The sequence below is a fragment of the Chenopodium album genome, chromosome 8, assembly GCF_948465745.1.
Source record: "Chenopodium album chromosome 8, dcCheAlbu1.1, whole genome shotgun sequence".
Lineage (NCBI taxonomy): Eukaryota > Viridiplantae > Streptophyta > Magnoliopsida > Caryophyllales > Amaranthaceae > Chenopodium > Chenopodium album.
In genome coordinates this window covers 43199661-43222859 of record NC_137841.1, presented here as the reverse complement: position 1 = coordinate 43222859, position 23199 = coordinate 43199661, and the positions used below count along the sequence as shown (strand labels likewise).

Here is a 23199-nt window from a genome sequence, read left to right as displayed (position 1 = left end):
CTACAATACCTTCAGCTTATAGATCAACACCACACAACACTATTCTATTGACTCATTCCTGTTTATCAATAAAAAGCATTCAAATATTTAGTGTGTGCAGGATGGGGGCAGAGGTGATGAGTTCAGTGTGCAGGCAAGGAATTAGTTCAGTGTGAAAGCAAGAGAGAATTGTGTAGGCTGGGGGAGGGAAACTGTGCAACAAAGGGAGGGGGTAGGTTTGTAGGCAGGGGAAGCGAAGGTGTACACTCGGGGAGGAAGCAACCATTAAATGAACATGTTGATTATTACTTTACGGAAGGAATATGTTGATTATTACTTCAAAGAAGTAATTGTTGAGTATTTTCTTATAATCAATTTTTCTATACTGTTTTCCTTTCAAGTTATAGCACAACTCAATTCATTTGTTATTTTATTTTTGAACTTTTTATGTATAGCCCTTCTTTACACATGGATACTTTGGATGTTCAAGAGAGGTTAGAGTGGATGAGGTGTGCTAATAGGACATATAACTTATACATAAAAGGAGTTAATTCATTTCTTGAGTTTGCTTTTCGTGACTTAGCATCAAATAGTGATATAGGAGAGGAGGATATGAAGGTACCTTACCCTTGTAATCGTTGCAACAATGTTCAACATAAAACAAGGGACGAAATTTATAGTGACTTGTTGGTGAATGGAATTGTGCAAGGGTATGTTCGCTGGATTTATCATGTAGAATACAAACCCCCAAAAAAAAAAGTAGAAATGATTTGGGAGAAAGTTCTAATGATGATATACTAAGGATGATCCATGAAAGGTTTAGTCCCGGAGTCTCAAATAATGACATAGATGACATGTGCGATGAAGAGCAACAGAGTACCGAGTTTGATTATCCTAGATATACTAAGCATACAAATGAGGCAAACATGTTTGAAAATTTGATGAGAGATGCTCAACAAACTTTATACCCCGGTTGTAATAAATTCTCCAAACTGTCATTCAAGCTATTCCAATTAAAATATATGGATGACATGACTAACAAAGCTTTTACTAATATGCTTCAATTATTCAAGAATGCTTTGCCCGAAGGTGCTAATTTGCCTTCAAATTATTATGAAGTACGTAAGATGATTACTGATCTTGGTTTCAACTATAAAAAAATAGAAGCATGTGAAAATGATTGTATGTTATTTTGGAATGAAAATGCTAGCCTTGAAAAGTGTTCTATATGTGATACTAAGCGCAATAGAGCTTCTCCAAAAGTATTACGCTATTTCCCACTAATTCTAAGGTTGCAAAGGTTGTTTATGTCATCTGAAACAGCAAGTGAGATGAGATGGCATTCTGATAAACGCGAAGATGATGGAGTCCTTAAACACCCGACGGACAGTCAAGCTTGGAAGGATTTTGATAAAGAACATCCTTCTTTTTCTGCAGAGATACGTAATGTAAGGCTAGGTTTAGCAAGTGATGGATTCAATCCATTTGGCGGGCTTAGAAGTGACTATAATATATGGCCATTAGTGCTTGTTGTGTACAATCTTCCTCCATGGATGTGTATGAAACAACCTTACACAATACTATCTTTGTTAATTCCAGGGAAAAGTGGATCTGGAAATAACATTGATATATACTTACAACCATTAATTGAGGAGTTAAAAGAATTGTGGGAAACTGGAGCCGAGACTTATGATGCTTCAAAGGATGCGTACTTTCAAATGCGTGCTACATTATTATGGACCATAAATGATTTTCCAGCATACACTAACTTATTTGGATGGTCTATCAAAGGCTATAAAGCATGTCCATATTGTATTGAGGAAACTAGCTCTGCTCGACTACCTGATCAAGGAAAATGTTGTTACATGGATAATCGTTGATTTCTTCCTACCGATAATAAATTGAGAGATAACAAATCTTTTAATGGAAAAGTAGAAATAAGAGGTCCTCCTAAACATTTATCTTCGAATGAGCTTTTAGAGAAACTTACAGATCTTGAAAACATGAAATTAGGAAAAACAATGAAATTGCCAAAGAGAGATGATAATTGGAAGAAGAAAAGTGTTTTTTTTTTCGAATTGCCTTATTGGAGTACCCTTTTGCTTCGACACAATCTTAATGTCATGCATATTGAAAAAAATGTACTTGATAATATTCTCGGTACTTTGCTGGATATTGATGGGAAGTCAAAAGATAATTCAAAGGCTAGACATGATCTAAAGTATTTGAAGGTTATGAAACATCTTGCTCCCGTATTAAAGAATGGAAAGTGGCATATTCCTCCAGCACTTTACACCTTGTCTAAGGCACATAAAGAAAAGGTGTGCAAGTTTTTAGAAACTTTGAAGGTTCCTAATGAATATTCTTCCAACATTTCAAAATGCATAAACCTTGACAAGCGTAAAATATATGGTCTTAAAACTCATGATTGTCATGTGCTTATGGAACAATTATTGCCACTTGCAATTCGTGGGGTATCCTCACCCAAAGTGTACGATGTGATAGTGAAGTTGAGTACATTTTTCAAGGACTTGTGCTCTAAAACATTAAAAGTGCAAGATTTAGAAAATCTTGAACGTAAAATTGTACTCACTTTGTGTGAAATGGAGAAGATTTTTCTTCCGTCTTTTTTCACTATCATGGTTCACTTATGTGTCCATCTAGCTACAGAAGCAAAAATTGGTGGACCGGTACAATATCGTTGGATGTGTTCAATAGAAAGGTATTCCTTATATATGAATTTTTTTGTTATGTTTCTTTATTTAACTATTTCAACATATTTTTTAAATATTTATTATTTTGTAGGCTCCTACGTAGGTTCAAATGTTATGTTCGAAAAAAGAGTAGGCCAGAGGGTTCCATCGCAAAAGGTTACATCATTGAGGAGTGCATGTACTTTTGTTCAAAGTACTTGCATGAAATTGAGACCAAATTTAGTCAACCCGAGAGGAATGATGATGCGGAAAATAATGACTACAAAGGTCTATCGATTTTTGCATCATCGGGTATTCCATTGGGGAAGGCTAAAAGTAGGTCGCTCGATGAAGAAGAGTTAGCTCAAGTTCGAGAATATGTACTTAAGAACTGTGATGAAGCACAACCTTATTTAGAGTATGAGATCTTACTTTTATTTTTAATAAACTACTAAATATACTTTCTCACGAATATCGTTTAATATATATTTATTTGAATTTCAGTGAATATGAAGAGAGCACATCTGACAAAAATTTAGTGGATTGGTTTCGTGATCGGGTATTTTATATAATCAAAAGTACCTTTATTTATTTATTTTTTTTTATTATCAGTTCATGTTAGTCTCATTTTTTTTTTTTATCTTTTTATTTTGGATAATTTTCCAATTACTACCGCAAGTTAATACCACTTTGTAAATTACTACCGCAAATTTAAAAAGTTGTGAATTACTACCGCAAAATTTTTTAAGATGTTGCGATTACTACCAAACCACCATTAAACCCAACTATGACATCATTATATCCCTTTAACCCGTGTTTGACCATGGTTAAGGGCTTTAACCAGCCCCCCCCCCCCCCAAAAAAAAAAGAAAAAGAAAATGGATAAGGGATATAATGACGTTATGGTTAAGGGCTTTAACCATGGGTTAAAGTGATATAATGACGTCATAGTTGGGTTTAATGGGAGTTCGGTAGTAATCGCAACATCTTAAAATTTTTTGCGGTAGTAATTTACAAAGTAGTATTAATTTGCGGTAGTAATTGGCAAATTTTCCTTTTATTTTTCATATTTAGGTTATGGATCTCCCCAATGAAGGCAATGATCAAGTGGAGAAAGATTTGAAAACTTTGGCTTTAGGTCCTTTAAAAGGTGTTTTATGTTTTAATGGGATTCTTGCAAATGGATTTGGATTTCACACAAGGGATATTGAAATGAAAAGGGTACACCAAAATAGTGGTGTTATGGTCAAGGGCATTGTTGGGAAAACAGAAAAAGATTACTATGGGATTCTCACTGATATACTTGAGATACAATATTTGGATGGAAAACGTGTGGTGTTGTTTCGTTGTGATTGGTGGGATGTTAATAGGGTTGGAAGAGGTGTTAAGGTTGACAAACATGGCAATGTGAGTGTCAATAGTCATTGTTCCTTGCGTACCAAATAACCCTTTGTGCTCATTTCTCAAGCTCAACAAGTATTCTATGTTAGTGACGGACTTGACCCTGATTGGCTTGTTATTGTGAAGACCCATCCAAGGCATCACTACAATGTTCAAGAAAAGGAAGTGATTGAAAGTGATGAGGATGCATTACAAGAACAACAACCCATGATCGATGAAGGCGCTCATGTCTTAGCACAACTAATTTGGAGGAGACTCATGATCCACCTGTTGATACAAGAGATGACGCGGGCGAAATTGTCATAGATGCCACTGAGGAAAATCAGCCTAAAGATTTCAGTGCTGATGAATATGAACAGTTTCATGATGAGGATTTACTAGAGGATGATGAGGATGATTGTGAGACTGACCAAGAGAGTGATGGCGATGCTAATGATGATATTGATCTTGCTTGATTTATTTTTTTTTTTGTATTTTTTTTAAGTAGGAATTGCACGTATTAATACATATAGTTAAGGAGTTCTGAATTAACTTTTATTCTTATGTTTGTTTCTTTATTATTTTTTTGAATAAATATAAGTAAGAATGCCTTTGTTTTTGTAAATCGTGACTAATAAATGGTTTTAATTGACTAAGAATAGCTTTGCAGTAGCTTAAACACTTCTGTAGTTTTGGCAGCATCTTTAAAGCAACTATAAAGTAGCTGGCAGCATCTCTACCACATGGATGCGTGGCTGGCAGTAGAATAGTTTAGGCCTTACTACTACTTGTATTTGTTGGAAACTTCTGATTTTAATTGTTTATGTAAATGCAAATGAATGATTACAAAAAAAAGAGGTTGCTTACAATTGAAGCCAACAAAAAAAGGCTTAATTTGTTAGGCGTAAAATAAATTGCTTCCTCTTTGACAAGTTTGGTTGAAAGTTCCAAAAAGAAGAAAAGAAAAGAAAAAACCAAATCTAGCAAGGAAGATGATGAATATGCTCCTTGTAATGATGAGCTTGAGATGCAAGAACTTGAAAATGTTCCTGAAATTAGAGTTACAAAAAGGGTACGTTGGGCGTACAATGATTTAAGTAGTCTTTCCATTCATGTCAATAGTTCTTGTAATTTGTTTGTTATTTTGTATCAGGCAAACATAAGAAATCTGAGAGCAGGGAACAAAGAAAGCAATTTTATTCCACCAATATTAGTGGCGAAGTTTCTAAACACGAACAAGAGAACAAAAGAAGCTATGGATATGGACATTTTAGAAAAAGGTGTCTGTAACTTTACTCTTTTTAATCTTATATTTGTGTAGCTTTGATTAGGGAGGGCAATGTGTAGTGAATATATAGGGTGATGTTTTGTAGCATGTTAGGAGGGTGTAGTACAGGGAGGGGGCATGTATAGAGGGGTACATGTGTAGGGAGGGGGTGCAAGGGATGAGTGTAGTTATATAGGCAAGGGGTGCAGGGAAATGGGGGAAATTGCAAGCAGGGGTTTAGGGGATTGGTAGGGGCAGAGAGGTAGGGGTAGGTTTACGGGTTAGGAAATGGGATGTTAAAGAGGGATATAGTGCAGGGAGGGGGCATAAGAGATGGGAGAGGGATTTTACGGGGAGAGGGTAGGGATAGGGGTAGGGAGGTAGGAGACAGGATGGGGTGCAGGGGGTCATACACATTTAATATAGCCATAAATAGATGTATGTGTACAGAAACTAAATCAACACCTTAAACTTGGCATGTAAGTTATTTTTCTCTTCCTTTATGTCATTTATCTTCACTTCAACTTTCATTTGAACAAATGGAGTTAATATGAGACCACTTGCAATCACATTTTATAATAAAATCTCATAAGTTGTTGTCTTATATGCTGTCTTTGTTTTAACTCTCATATTAAACAAATGGAGTTAATAAGGAACATACACTCTACAAAAGTTCCTTTCTACTTTCAGAAATAGGACTCATGTTAATGATGATGGCCGTGCTTTTATGTTGTTTAAGTGCAATCTAATTGTATGGTCGATTTTTTTCCCCACATCCATATGCACAGAAAATGATGAAACTAGAGAGACAAGGGATAATAGGAACACAGAAGGATGCCATGATTTGCAATTGCAGATTGGTCAAGACCTTGAACGTGAAGATGCATGTTCACATAGTGAACCATTGAACGGTGACACACTCATGAATGTAGTAGAGGAAGAGGAACTTGACATTTCCATAGGTATTATTTATCCCTTTATACATATATGATGCACAATAGATGTCCAATTCTATGCCTACTAAGCTTTTGCATGATCTAGGTAAAGTTGGAAAAAAAGAGGGATAGTTTATTGCAGAAAGCTTACCCTATTACCTCCTGGTGAAAAACTAAATGTGGAGTTTGATAAGGATGGTGTTGCCATTGGTGACAATGCCTCATTATTTTCTTTCTTCTTGGGTCAACAAGTTCATAATAAATCTGTTTGTCCAATACAAGTCAAAGGTTGGCATGAGTATACATCTAAAGTCATAGACCATTTGTGGGCATGCATCCAGGTAATATCGTATCATAATACACATGTTCATAAGGTTTTTTTTTTTATTTATCTCACTAAACAAGTAAGCATTAGAAACTCATTAAAGCTCAAGCAAACATTGTTAATTTACCAATATTCTAGATTGATAATAATAAGAAGACTTATAGCAATATATTATTTACAGCCTTAATGAAAGGAATGAAAAATCAAGATGATATATACTATGAATTTTGATATTGTTTTAAAAAGTTGTGTTTTTAATGGGTGATAGCTTATAATTAAGTATATTATTGTGATCAATTGATGAGGTATATTAGCTAAAACAAAGCTAAGAATTGGATAAAACACCAAGGAAAACAATCTTTGTTTGCACAACAAAGTAGTTTATCAGATTTCCAACTGTACCACTTGACAAAAACTGACTAAAAACCCTAATGAATATTTTTATATAATTTTTCTAATATAATTCCAATACAATAGATATCCTATTCTAACTATTATAGCTAGAATCGCCTCAAAATTCGGATTTAATTGGTGTAGTTTATTCTTACAAGCTGACCCACCTGCGGAACTCAAAAACTAATGCCTTTCGACAATTTTAACTAAATGATGGTTTCTGCTCAGAATTTATTCCAAGAGCTAAAGCCCTCCAAATTCTCTTCATGAAATGAATGTCTACTCAACATCAATTATAGCAGATCAATAAATATAGTTAAGCTTTAGAGGTATTAATGAACTTATTTTTTGTATATTTCAGGAGAAGTGGTCATTTGATGACCCTGAACAAAGGAGGGAGTGTGTCCTGAAACACGCACAAAATTTATTTATATATGCAAGGAGCAAATTGAAAAGGAAGTACTTTAGTAAGCTGAACACAAAAGAAGAATGTATCAAAAATAAGCTAAGTCACATGACTAAAGTTGAATGGAAGTTCTTGGTCGTCTATTAGAGTAGTGACACAGTTATGGTAATATACTCCGATACTACATATATTTAATTGTACATAAATTACATATGTAAATGTTTAAATTCTTATTGTTGTAGGAGAAGAGCAAAAAAGCAAGTGAAAGTAGGGCTCATCAAAAGATGCCTCACTACAATGGTACTAAAAGCTTCGGTCGCACTAGACAAGAAATTGTACGTAAATAAATGCATTACTTATTATTGATACATGATATAGTACATTAATAATGAGTATAATATGAATGTAAAATCTATGCAATGTAAAGGAAGAAGAATATTGGGAAGTGTTCTCGAGTTGATCTACTACTTGCATCTCGTACAAGAAAGTCTCAGAAAGCTGTGAATGCAACAACTTTAGAAAATAACACCCTTGTAGTAGTAAGTAGTAAGTTATGAATTGTTGATTTCATATAACATTTTTTAAATGTTAGCTTCTGACTTGACAACTTTCTTGATGTATAGAATAAGATAAACAAACTGAAGGAGCAAAGCGATCAAGGTCTCAATGAGAAAACGGATGAGCAAATCATTCAAGATGTGCTTGGCAAAGATACACATGGGTACTTGAAAGCTTATGGACCTGGTGGAAGCATTACACAACATTTGAAAGTAAAGCCTTCTCGATTAGATCTTTCTGAAGAGGTAAATGAAGTTAAAAAGCAAGCAAATCAAGCAGTTAAAGTAGCAAAAAAAGATGCTAAAAATGCTAGAGCAGAAGCAGAACAAGTTAAAACAGAAGCTGTGCAAGCCAAAAAAGAAGCTGAAGCCGTTAGGAATGACGTGGACAAAAAAATTGCAGAGAACAATGCAGTTTGGGAGAAGAAATTTAGTCAACTTCTAGATTTTCTTGGAGCAGGAGATTCTTATAATAACGATGATTCAGGAAGTGAACGTCCAGGTCCATTAAAATGAAGTAAGTACAACTTGATCTCTCTGAATTACTGTTTCTCTCCCTTTATCTGTAATTTGCTTTGATTTAGAGTTTGTCTTTATTGCTATAATTAACTTAAACAAAAATCTGTTGTCTAACCTTGATATAATCATGAGTATTGTATTCCTAGTGATCTGACATGAACAGTAGTATCTGCATTATGACAGAAGAATGGTTTTGTTGCATGGATTTTGCATATTTGATCAAATGATCCTTTATATTGTAGGCGACAGTTCTAATTGAAGCTGTCTTATAGAATTAGGTTACTTTTTGTAGGAAGTTCAAAATTTGAAAATTTCATATTATACTTGATGTATACATTAACTAAGAACTTGAAGCAAATAAGCAAAGATTAATCTTTAGCATGATTGGGAAGTAAACTTCAAATAGGTGGGTTACCTATGATAATCTATTAAATATCTTAAAAATGAAATTTTATCAATTACGAAGTATTTATTAGGAACGTATGGAGTATCTATTATATATCTTGGCTGTGCTGGTGGGTTGCAGATATAGTGTTGTTTTTAGGGGTGCAGGCATAGTGATGTAGGAATTTAAAAACTTAAGAGATGAAGTCGTAATTGAAACTAAATTATGATCTTCTCCAATAGTTGACCAATTGGTGATGGGTTTCCATTAGTAGTCTTGTTGTTTCCTGGCCACCAATAATTGGGTTGAGTAAACCCTTTCTCCCTTTTTTAACTCCTTAAGTAGAGCACTTTTCTCAAAATGAAAGCTTTGGAAATAAGACTTGTCAGTTTCTTGTGAACCCAAGAATGGATTGGTTGAAGTAGAACGTTTATAAGGTAAATAAAGAATATGCCAATAGTTTTTCTGGTTGCACGACTTGCACCTATACAAATGCACACTCTATTATGAATGTCTTCGGTGATGTGATCTTGTAAGGTCGATAAAAGTGCCAGTATATGTACCTTGTTTGCAGTGACATCACACAAAATAGTTGGGCCAATAAAATCACCATGCTTATTTCTTGTACCCTGAATCATTAAAATAATATATCGGTCCTCTATGCGTAAAAAAAAATATATAGAAGTATATAATCAACTTCTAAAGAAAGCTGCAAGGAAAGCATAGAGGTTTCTATCATGTGTTGGTTACATTGTTTATAATCTATAGCTTATTAGGCTCTTATAATAACTTCTATAACTGATTTTTTTTTGTTTTTTTATTCTTGTAGGTAAACAGGAGAATGCAAAGCACAAGATTTACTACTATGTATTTTTGTCAAATTACATATAATGTAATAAATTTATTTTTCTTTAGCAGAAGGTTCTAGGACACGACTTTTTTATTCCTCTTTTTTTGTGTGTGTACATGAATAGTGATGAATCATAGTAATTTCAAGTTTTTTTGTTTGTATGAATATTGAACATCATTTTGATATTTTATTTCTCTAAATTTATTATGTGTTATGAAATTTATATTTTTGTCTTAAAAAAAATACCAAATGTGACTTATTTGATAGAAAAATGTCAATTAAAACCTTAAGCCACATGTTGATCAAGCAACGAGCCAAAGACAAAGATCATCGATAGTAAATTTGGTAGCCACGGTAAAAATTCGTGACAATCAACTTGTTTAGCCACGATAGTAATTGTGGCAGTGGATATTATTTGCCACGGTGGTATTTGTGGCAAACAAACATTTTAGCAACGGTAATATTTGTGACTACCAAGTTTATATTAGCCACGGTATAATTTGTGGCAAATTGGTTGTTAGTCTCGTTAGTATTCGTGGCAAAATAATTTGTTTGCCATGTGAAAACCCGTGGCATAAAATTTGAAATTTGCCTCGACATTTTTTTTCCCGTGGCAAATTTCTTGCCACGGCCTCTTGTGCCTCGGTAGTAAATTTTAAAATTCCCGTGGCTAAAATGCATAGCCACGTGAATTTCAAACTTGTGCCACGATATATCCCGTGGCGCAAAGGTCCATTTGTTGTAGTGGTATATGTTTTATTAATTCAAGTCAATAACAATAAAGAGATTGAAAAGAGAACAATATAGACGTACCTGAAATATATTCATTAATTAATGAGAGTACAAAGTAAGTAGATTCGACATCATGAATCTCTTAGTCTATCATAAAAAAACAAAGGAAAGAAACAAAACAAGACCTAGGGTGCTACATCTTGAATTGTTGACAACTTCTTGAGATTGCGTCTTCGAGCTTTGTCTGTTTCCGACGTAGGTGAAATACTCTCTAAAAATCAAGTCCATCTATATGATTCATGGCTTCATTTATCAAGTCCCTTTCAATTAATGTTTCCACAGTATACACTTTTTGAAATGTGTCTAAACCAAGGTATTGTAAATGACACTTGTATGGTGGAGACATATTGTCTATGAACTTTGGGACAAGTTCATGATCCGGAGGTCTTTGTGAAATAAGAGCAACCTTTGATCACCACCTGGAAAAGAAGTCAATGAAGCCTTCTTCTTCCCCTTGCTTAAGCAATTCGGGATCGCACAAGGTAGTTGTGAGCTCGATGTTATCACTATATTAGGTTAAAAACGCTTTTACAATGTCGCTCCAAGTGGAAGTTTGTTTTGCATCGAGGTTATAAAACCATGATCTAGCAGTTGGGTCCAATGAAAGAGGAAGAGTACATGCATATATGCTTAGCTCAACCCCTTTCAATGCCATAATTCCAATAAAGCTCATTAAGTGAGTCCTAGGATTGTCTGTAACCTTAAAGGTTGGCAAATCCGTAGTCAAGAACTTTTCTGGGAGAGTCTTGCCACTAGGTTGTGGTGCAAGCTCATAATTGAAGTACTTATTCCCTGAGTTAGCTCGAAGGAAAAGTTTCTCTAAGGCCTCTACTCTTTCAGCTCTTGCTTTTTCTTGCAGAATGTTTTCTTTTTCTGCTTTTATTTTAGCCTTTTCTACTTTTTTATGAGCCTTCATTTTGGCTTCTTCTTCTCGTAGGGCCATTAGGTTTTGGAGTTCCTCTCTAAGTTTCTATAATGATGCTTTGTCACCCATGATTGGACTAGTATGCGAATGTGGAAGATGATCTAGTAATGTGTATCACGAGAAATTGAGCGCGTTCATTTAAACCTTTTCTGCCAAGCATTCAAACAATGAATCAAAGTCAAGATGATTGTTATATTTCTTTTTTTTTAATCCTTGTAATACGATTTCACTTTAAGCAAGTTTGTTGATGAAGAATGTCAAAAAATTCACGAACAATCATTAATGGAATGTCGTGATTTGTGTTGATTTCAACAAGGTAATCATCTAAGGATTTTACTTTAAATGAATTGTTTTAAAAAAAGGTAGAAGAGAAAGGCAAGAAAGTTGGATTGAAAATGCTCATCAAATATTTAGAAATATTAATCAACCCGAACATACTCATTAAAATGATCAAATATACTATGGTATTTGTTGATCATTTAGATTGCAATAGAGATCTATATCATTTTTTAAAAAAATTATGATTCTCATATTGATAATCTTTAAAGGATAATATATTACTATTTGCTTAAAAAGAATGATGGCCTCTGAATGTTAAATCCAAGAAATAATTAAATCATTTTCTCGGTTTTATCATTCATTATCTTCTCTCTTTTTTTAGAATATATATTTTTTTTGTATCATACTTTTTTTTTGAACGATTTTTTTTTTCCGTTCTATTTCTCCCTCTCTCTCTCTTTTTTTTTATTTATTTTTTTGTGAGGCAAACATCCCAAGTAAGGTTCTCAGGATTTTCTTTTTAAACCATAGAAGATGTAAATAAATTATACTCTTAAAACAAGGTTGATCAATTACAACTAAAACATGATGAACACGAAAATAGGCGTGTTTAAAAATTAACATAATGATGACGTCCAATTAAGGGATGCGATCTTCTAATGACGAACATCATAAGAAGTAATGTCATTAGGTCAATTATAAAGTACATAAAAGAATCCTTATAATAAAAAATAGTATCGTGCGCAATTTTCGTCTTTCGCTAAGGTGGAAAGTGCATCTTCAAGAGTAGCATCTATCACATGCGGGGTTTTTTTTTTTTTTTTTTTTTTTTTTTTTTTTTTTTTTTTTTTCGAAAACGCAAAAAGAACGATAAATTTATTTTATTTTAGTTTATTTTTTTAATTTTTTTTTTTGCGAAAACGCAAAAGGAACGGTAAAAAAATTTTTTTTTTTTATTTTTTTTTTTGAGAAAACGAAAACGACGATCAAAGTAAAGGTAACTAAGTTAGACAACGTTATTAGCCAAAGAGATATTTTTAGCATAGACTTAACGATTAATTGAAGCAGTAATATCGTTTTCTCTGTATGATATGCTCGTAATGAGTCAAAGTCAACGTTGAACAGTGGGCGCACGCATGACATATAGTTGCGCGGAGGTGCCGCGCGCAACTTCTGAACTTGTGCTTGGAGGGTGCGCGCAACTTTGACATTTGCGCGTGCCACCTGATAGGTTCGACATTTTTTTTTGCGAAAACGCAAAAAGAACGATAAAAAACTTTTCAATTTTTTTATTTTTAATTTTTTATTTTTTTTGTCGAACCATAATTTTTGCGAATTTTTTTTTTTCATTATATCTCTCTGTAACAAGTTGGAATTAGTTAGATTAGACACGAAGCACATATTCATGTAGTCACATAAACACATAAAAGGAATCGTCAAAGCATACAATGCCATTCTAAGGTCAAGGTTTTGGTGTCCAAAGGTACCATATCTTAAGGGACGATGCACGAATCAATCACTCAACATGTTGACCCATGACATAGCCCTCCCAACATTTTATTAGCGATATGGGTGGGATGATTGTTATTGATTTTGGGATAGAAGCCTAGTGTTGGCAACCCCTAGTCAATGAGCCAATCCCCAATGGTTAAAGTGTGCTATGATTATGCATGATGCAATGTTGCTTGTTTGATTTTTACTTTTTTGAAAAAGGAAGATATTATGCGTTCGAGTCTCGCTCTCTAACTAGAGATTATCCAAGTTAATTCTCGTTACAACCCATAGGCAACCTAGTGTTGGAAACCTTGGATCATAACTAAGAACTAATCTTGTAACCTCAAGTCCCCAGTGGAATCAACACTATGAGGAGGGTGTTTCCATCGTAGGGGATCCTTCCTTAGATGCCCATGGCCCTTTAAAAGCCTAGGAATTTACACTTGTTAGGGTGTTAGGATTTGAATTCCTGACTATTTGGGAGACCTTGAATTAGAAATGATACTCTCATCATTTTTTTTTTGTAAGAAACAAGTAGGAGTCGCCAATGAGTTTTAGGATAACTCATAAACCTCATTCATGCCTTTCTCCCAAGTAGATTTCAAGGGATAATTAGCACGAATCGTAAGTTTACCCATGCCCAAATTGGTCTACATAAATAAAAAATGAGTTCAGGAGCGAGGGTACTAAGATAACGTTCCCTTTAGAGGGGAATCGCTATCTTAGCCCTAGTACGGCCTCTACTAGCTCTTCCTTTTTCACAATTTCATTACTAAACAATATATGCAATGTGATACCTAAAGACTAAGTTAGTTGATTTTATTTACAAGCATTAATCACGTAGGAATTACATTGCAAAAGTCGTTATTCTTTGTTTAATCAATATTCGTGAAAAGAACAAAATAAACAATATTCGCCTTGTCTTAAGTGACAAAACAACAATTAATTATCAAATTCTAGTCTTGATTAACTAAAGAATACTATGTGAATTAATTAATTAAAACTTTGTTTAAAGTGATCACACAACACTATTTATTCAATTAAAGTTATTTAAACAATTAAAGAAAAGTGATTTATCTAAGTGCTTAGGAAACTAACCGTTTTTCTTTTATGTTAAATCTCTGTTTAATGTGTTTATGGACTTTCTTTCTTCTTCGTACCTCCAAGTATTTCAATGGATTAAATTAGGGTTGGAAAGTATTTGGGAAGAGAGAAGAAAAAATAGTATGATAGTAAGAGAAGTTGAGAGATTAGGGTTTTGAGAATACTAGGGTTTTAATTCTAATTTTTCGGTCTTTGTAATGCTGAACGAAGACCCCTATTTATAGGCGTAGGGATCTAGGCTTAGGGTTTTAGAGTCGCGCTTTCAGGTGGCGCGCACAACTCTCTGAGTCACTCTGGGTGCCGCGCGCATCTCTATGAGTCGCACGCGCTAGGCGCGCGCAACTTATTGAGTTGCGCTGGGATGCAGTTTGCCTTATACGAAAACACGTTTTTAAAACTTCCATAAGTTTTGATTGAAAAGTCGGATTTAGGCGTGTGAGATATCATTGGAAATCTCTAAATGTCTACTTTCTAATGCCTTTAGAATTAGGTTAAAATTTGTTAAGGATCAAAAGATATGGCAGTTGGAGTGCAAGGGTGTCGGTTTTAGGGCCCGATTTAGTGTTTTGATCATAACTTCTTTAGCTCGGAATTGGGCTAATAATATACCGTTGGAAAGCTCTTTGAAAGGGCTATCCATTTGTATAGGATATTTATGGAAATTTGATGAATGTGTTATCTGTTTGGCTCGGTTTTCAACAATGTAAGATCCATTGGATCGATTTATTGCATTTGCCGCATTTAGGTCCGTTATTAATCAAGTTTAAACATGTATGAGCACATTTTAGGCCTAATTAGCAATAGGAAAAAGCTCTAATATTACTTGGTCTTAAATATGAGTTTTAACTTACTTCATAATGCATTTTCTAGTCCATAAACACTTCAACTTTGATCTAACATGAAGAACGGATTTTTGTAACATCATCGTATTTCCTTTTGGGACAAGAGGCCAAAAGTAGGTGTCTACAGGGTGTAACCTTCACGGGTCAATCGTTTTTGCCTATCGTTGTCCCTTTATTTGTGGTTGCCTTTTATGATCCATGAACGGTTTACAAGTTCCTTAAAAACTTGTTGGCGGCTCCCTACTTTCCTTGTCCCTAATCATATTATGTCAATTCTCAATTTCTATGAGTGCTAAGCATATTCACACATGCTTTAACGTAGGCACACTTTGAACGACTCCTACAATTTGGCGACTCTACTAGGGAGGATTCTTGGTTATTTATCGATTTGAGTGATCGGTATTTAATTAAGATGAGTGGATGAGACTTGAAAGATTCTTGAAAAGTATTCTTATGATAATTTGGCATTTTTACATACTCATAGACGTTTTAACGTCGTATCTCAAATCTGTCCCGTAGGAAAAATTGGATAATCTGGTCGTGAACGAAGAAAATAGAGACACCATTCAGGTTTCCTGACTACCGCGCCACGGCAGAGCTTGCCGTGTCACGACACTGGGCACCGTCACGCGGTGTTTGATACCTTGACACGGTACAATATGCCTTGTCGCAGCAGTCCTAAAATCCTTCCAGTGGCTTTTTTTTTCTTCTCACAGTCTGCTTCCTTCGATTTTTCTGAAAAAATGTGTGTGTTCTACATACGTCTTAGCCCCGGGGGATTTAAGCTCTATCAACTCAAAAACGCTCATGGCAATAAGGGTTCATTTTTGTTTTTAAATCCACCCAAACCATAGAGTCGAGTTCCATTTCATCACGAACTCGCGGAGCCGCCTGTCGGCATACACCCTCAAGGGAAGCTGCCTTGCTAACACGTCCAAAGTCTTAACTATGGTACCCTTTTGACACCAAATAAAACTTGACCATAGTGGAACATAGAATTGGACCTTAGGTTGCGAACTATTCTTTGCATCATTGTGCCTACGTGTCCTATGTGTGTATATTTTATCGCTTTGATCCTAACCTCAACTATCTATCTTTGTCTATGGTAGATTATTTTATGACTAACAATTGCCAATGGACCGTACTCACTTAATAATTTGAGCAAACTCTAAAATTGACAAAAAAAAAAAAAAACAACTGGTAAAATCACATAAAAACCTGGGACTGATTACCGTGCCACTGCAAAAAACATTGCATCATGGTGTAGACACCTAAAAATGTCTCCCCAAAACCAAACCCGATGATGAACAACCTTTCACCGCCATTATTGGTCGGGTTGAGTATTTAATCTTGGAGTGCTTAAATCCATATTTCCATTTCATAAACCAACCCAACTTCTAGCCCATTTCCCCAAACCATAACTTATTTTCCACTTTTCGTGCCATTAAACCCAAAATAATTCATTTCGTGTCCTTTAAAATAATTCATTTCGTGTCCTTTTTATAAAAACATTTAATCCAGTTTATTTTGGTCCATAATCTGGGTCCAATGATTGAAAATTTGGATGGGGTTTGAAAAGAGCTTTCCAACGATATATTATAAGCCCAAATCCGAGTTATAACGAATACGTTATGGCCAAAATATTCAACTGAGCCCAAACCGAACCTAAGCCCACCTTACCTACGACCCAATGATCATGTGGAGGGTCCAAATTATTTAATCCCATTCCTAAACCAATTAGGATTAATTATAAGCTTCTATAAGTTTCTAAAAGATCTTAATTATCCTTTTTGAAAAGATAAGATTAAAGAGTCTGAAATTGAATAAAACTCTTTTTTTTTTTAAAGTCCTAATTCTATCCGAATTGAAAGACGTTCAAAGATAGACAGATATGAATTTTGGCCTCATAGTTTTTATCCAAATTTTATATGTTTGGATAGCCCTTGAAATTGACTTTTCAATGATATATTACATATCAATTCCGAGCTATAACGGAAAAGATATGAATAAAATGTCAAACTCTATCCAAAACTGACAACGTCTCACTATTTCGGCCATATCTTTACTTCTAAAAAATATTTTAATCTGATTATGATTGGGTTAGAAAGTAGACTTCAAGAGATTTCCAACGATATCTTATTCATCTTATTCCAAATTCTGGATAAAAAGATATGATAAAAACAAAAACCGCAAAAACTGCTGTCTATCGCAAGAGTTTTATCCGATTCGAATTCTTATCTTTTCTTGATTCGACCACTTTTTTTTCTTTATAAATAGAGGTCATATCCCCCCTTTTTAATTCATCAACAAGCTTGATCATAAAATAATTCTCTTCTCCCTCTTTTAGCCTAAATACTAGCCATCTTATTATCTCAAAATACTTCCCCTAATTAAGCACTCCAAGGAGTTCATACAATACCCAAAGTTCTATACTTAAACCAAGGCATGAAAGGTATAATTAACTGAGGGTTTGGACCAAATCAAATATATATTTATTTAATTTTATTACAATTTGATTTATATTTTTATTGAAGTTACTAACAGTTTATTCATGATGTAGCAATTCAAGGAAGCGCGGAAAGTGAGTAATTAATCACTTAATTACTCTTATTTTTATTCTTGTTGCTAGTATCATGATTAGATTTATTATTGTTTGGTTTGATTAACGTTATTATGGTAAAATTTCTTCCAATATTAATGTTTATTCTATTATTTTTATGCTCACCATATTGCATGTTTAAAGGGAATATGTATCTGAAAATCACGACTAATAAGATAATTTGGACAACCGCTTTAGGTTCCTTTTAATCTTGTTAATTAATTCAAGTGATCACAAATATTTTAGAATTATGTGTTGCATTAATATTTAACCAATTTAGCCTAATAATAGTTTGGAGCAAATTGAATCTTTGTTTGTATGCCTTTGAGATCACATGAATCATTTTTCACTATAAGAATCGAGTAGAGGCCAATACGGGCGAATGTGACTCCATGACTCACTTCGTACCATCATCCCCGATCCTCCTTTCGTGGTTCCGAACCATATGGAGTTAGTAATCTCATGGATTATGAATGGGGTGTAACCTTCACGGGTCAATCGTTGTCCCTTAATCGTGGTTGCCTTTTATGATCCGTGAACGGTTTACAAGTTCCTTAAAAACTTGTTGGCGGCTCCCTACTTTCCTTGTCCCTAATCATGTCCCTAATCGTATGTCAATTCCCACTTCCTATGAGTGCCAAGCATATTCACAACATGCTTTAACGTAGGCGCACTTCGAGCGACGCCTACAATTTGGCGACTTCACTGGGGAGGATTCTTGGTTATTTATCGATTTGAGTGATCGGTATTTAATTGAGATGAGTGGATGAGACTTGAAAGATTCTTGAAAAATATTCCTGTGATTTAATTGGCATTGTCACATATGCATATGCATTTTAGCTTACCTATTTTGCCACAATAGTACGTGTTCTACACTTCTATGTATGTGGCTAGCCCGGGGGATTTATGCTCTATCAACCCGAAAACGCTCATGGCAATAAGGGTTCATCCGAGTTTTTAAATCCACCCAAACCATGGAGTCGATTTCGATTTCATTACGAACTCGCGGAGCCGCCCGTTGGCATACACCCTCAAGGGAGGCTGCCTTGCTAACGTGTCCAAACTCTTAACCATGGTACCCTTTGACACCCAAAAGTTTGACCAAAGTCGAACATAGAACTTGACTTTAGGTTGCGAACTTCATTGCATCATGCGTGACAATATGCTTATATGTGCATTTTTTTATTGAATTTTTTTAATCAAACCCTTTTTATTTTTTTTAGAGTCGAGTCATAGATTTTTTTTTAAAATTTGAGTCAACTCGGATTTTTATTCCCGTATACTGCACAAGAGTCAACTTGTTTTGGTCATAGCCGGAGTTCTAGAAAGAGTTACATGTCGTGCCACCAATGAATCTGTAGCCCCGAGTTTTATCTTTGATTTAGAGTTGGCTTCGTTCAAATCAGAATCACAGATCAAAAGTTATAACCGATATACTACAACCTGTCCAGTTTAGATGTCTTTTTTGCGTTACCTTTTTTTATTTTATTTTTTTTAAAAAAAAAATCGTGTCAAGCTAGTCTTAGCCAAGTCCTTTAATCCGTGTCAACTCGTATAACATAGGATTATAGACTTTTATTTATTTATTTATTTTTTTTATACCCATGAGTCATAACTCTTCTAGAATTCTAGTCCTCTTCCTAGTTTCTTGTGATCGATTTTTGTGTTAACCTTAACATGTGTTCTTTGTCTTTGATTGTGGTTGATCATATTTATGACTAACGATTGCCAATGGACCGTTTTCACCTAGTAATAGCATAAACATTAAAATTGGACAAAATTAATCAAGTTAGTTTGTCTTTTAGTCTTCCGTGCTATTTGGTCATTGGGTCCTTTGTTTTTCACGTACAACGTCCTCATGTCTAGCCATGCGATCATACCACGAGTCTTAATAAAATCATCTAATCACACATGTTGAGTCATTGCACACACTTTGTCTTCGAGTAATGCACTATATTGTTTATGATCGTATACTAGGACCATGCATGCATCGTTTTCTGTCGTAGTAAAAATGAGTGGAGATTTTTCTCACTTGTTTTCAAATGTCTATTTTTTCCCTTCCCTTCCTTTCCTATCTTGAGCAATGAGTTGAACAATTAAGTGAATTATTTTATTTCACCGTACTTGGTCAAGGAGCTGGGATAGATTAATACGGTTCGAGTCATTACCGCAACAATCTCTCAGATCTAATAGGCATTCAAAGAGAACTTTGTCATCTCCACATTACTTATCACCTTTCAATGGCCACTAAAGAAGATATTGAGAACATCAACAAATCCATCGAGGCACTGTCTGCCATGATGCAAACCCTTACCACTAGGGTCACTACCATGGAACAAAACAAGGTCACTATTTCCACCCTTGACAAATTAAAAGAGCAAATGAGCAAGATTTCTAAGGATTTTACCTATGTGGAACGGCCTCCCACTCCTTTGGATGTGAAGGACAGACTACCTGAAAAGTTCTCCACTGCTGATATTCCAAAGTTCAAGCCTACTGATAATCCAATATTCCATTTGAAGGCGTTCTCTGCTACCATGGCTTTTAAGAGATTGAACGTAACACTCTTCCCTACGGTGTTCCCTCTCTCCTTAGAACATGCTTGCCAACAATGGTTCTATTCCCTAGATGCCAAGTGTACTGCGACTTGGCAATATGTCACCGAAAGTTTCATGAATCGTTACAAGTGTAACATTCAAACTAAAACTTCTGAACGTGAACTCTCCATTCTCAAACAGAAAAAGAATGAAGGCTTCACCGCTTATCTGAACAGGTGGAGGGAAACGGCTTCACTCTTGGTAGATCCTCCCAAAGAAAGAGAGATGGTTCGCCTCTTTATTCAAAATCTAACTCACAAGTATAGGGAACATCTCAAATTTCTTCCACTGAACACTTTCGAAGCTGTATACGACATCGGCATCAATATCGAGGATGAGCTTATAAAGATTGCTGGTAGTAACAATAATAACACTTGGAAAAACAAGAAGAATGACCATCCTTCTTCTTCGTCTTCTAAGCACGAAAATACTACCAACAATATAAGTCAAGTTAATCTCAATGAAGTGTTAGCTCTTGATGCTCCATTGCCCAAGAAGAAAAGAACTTACACTTCTTTAGGAATGACTTATGATGCGGCCTTTGATCACCTCTACGGTCAAGGCTTGATCACACCTATTGGGCCATTTTCAGAGCCAAAACCTGAAGAAAGGAGCGCCAAATGGAATCCCAATTCCCATTGCAAGTACCATCAAGGAAGGGGCCACACTACTAAGAAATGTTGGAATTTGAAGGACGTCATTCAAGACTTGGTGGATGCAAACAAACTTCCTGTCCCTCCAGGCGGCAAGAAGTAATGAACATAAGGCGCACATCAGATTCTTTGTGCAAGATTTCATGATTTCCTTTTTGTCATTCATCTCCATTTCCCTATTCATGTCTAGAATAGGTTTTCCATTTCAAATTTTTATATGTCTCATGTATTTCGTTCACCTTTTCCATTAATAAAATGAGCAAATTTCCTTTACATCTCGATCATAGCATTTTTCATTCACTCATTCTCAAAAAAAAAAAAATATATACATATAAAAAAAAATCAATTACCAAACTAAACACAAGGTACACCAATGACTTGAGGCACCTTTGCAACCCTGTCATTCCCTGTTAACCATTCAATCACATTCCATTTCTTCATCAACCACTTTGAGCCTCGTCTAACGTTTGGCCTTCATTTCTTCAGCCCACATTCACTTAACCCTGGGATTGGAAGATGTGTAATTGTATAACATTCAAAAAGCAAGTAAAAAAAAAAAAAAACAGCAAAGCAACAATAAAACAATGTCTAAGGGCAAGTGTTCCAATGTCTTTGATATGAACATGTCTCAAATTGCGTTTCTCATCGAGTGTGCTTGGTACCGTGCCTGAGAAACATGAATGCTAAGTGAGTGATGGACCGCATGATCTGAGATTGCCTACATTGATTCAAAAGAATGGAAAAAAACGAAAAGCCATAAAAAAAAAAAAAAGAAAAAAAAAGAAAAAAAACTTGCAAAGTCCAAATTTTCAAATACACAATTACACATCTTGGGGGCTTCTCTCGGGTCTTGAGCCTTTTACCCCTTTCTTCCTTAAACCTTCAGCTTAACCACATTACAACCCTTGAAAAACTTCTTTGAGGTGTACACACACTTGTGCAAAGTTCGGTTAGAGCTACGTTCGGCCTGATTCCTAACGGATACGTAGGCAACCTCACATCGAGGTGCGACCACATTCATATTCATATCCATGCATGATCGAGTCAAAGAATATCCAATGCTTACCCCTACCCATTTAGAGCTAGACTTGGGGCTTGAACCCGCATCATTTAGCCTACCTAGCCTAAAGAGTCATCATCTTTGACTCTTCTCACATCTATTTCCATCACCATAACCCTTGCAGCCATCCTTAGTATCACATTCACACACTTCACTCACACATACATATCCATATCACCTTTCCTTCTAGGAACCTTCTATCATGAAATCTTACTTCAACGATGCGCATGTTTCGTCATCTTTCAAGACAACATCAAAAGAGACATTGTATACTTGCCTAGCTTCTAGACCTAAGCAATGTTCATTGTTTCATACATCGCATATTGTGCTTAGCTCCTTGACCTATGTGACATTCGTTATGCGATACTCATCGATCACTTCATCTGTATACGTGCTTAGCTTCCAGACCTAAGTGACGTTAAAGATCGCCTCTTTACACCATATATGATGCTTAGCTCCATGACTTAAGTTCATTCATCTATCGTGTCACATGATGTAATTGTCCTTGGCCTCCTGGACTAAGAACATGCATCATGCATACATTATTTTCAGGACAATCAAATTCAATCCATACGATTCATTTCGTCTTGCTCAAGGAGGAAGTTCAAAATTTCTTCCCTTTTTCATTATTTTCTTTTGGGGAAATTCAAAAACTTTTTCAAAATTTTTATCGAGGGAAGTTCAAAAATAAAACTTCATTTTTCACGTCTTTCTTTTTCGGGAGAAAGTCAGTACCTTCCACTCGTCTCATGACAAACATGATGGAAAATTTTTGCTTTTGCATTTTCTGTTGCTTGTGTCTCCACACACACACTCAAACTATACACACACAATCACAAGTCATACACATGTCTTGTCATGTCAAGTAAAACTTGGTCAAGTCAGTTGGTCAAGTCAATCACAGTATATACGAGTCCCTTGGCAAATTTTATTTTGCAGGTCTCATCTACAGCCCACGTCCGGGGACAAGCGGGCCATTTACAACCCACGTCCGGGGACAAGCGAACCATCTAAAGCCTACGTCCGGGGACAAGCGGACCATCTAGAGCCCACGTCCGGGGACAAGCGGACCATCTAGAGCCCACGTCCGGGGACAAGCGGACCATCTACAGCCCACGTTCGGGGACAAGCGAACCATTTACAGCCCACGTTCGGGGACAAGCGA

General features: G+C 35.3%; 1 protein-coding gene across 1 annotated transcript; it reads left to right on the top strand.

Moving 5' to 3' along the window:
* The first annotated feature begins 447 nt into the window (after positions 1-447).
* On the top strand, positions 448-1859 carry LOC145642971 (uncharacterized). Its single transcript, XM_081694128.1, has 2 exons — positions 448-689; positions 797-1859. Exons 1-2 carry the CDS (start codon positions 448-450, stop codon positions 1857-1859), a joined length of 1305 nt encoding a protein of 434 aa, XP_081550254.1.
* The last annotated feature ends 21340 nt before the right edge of the window (positions 1860-23199 follow it).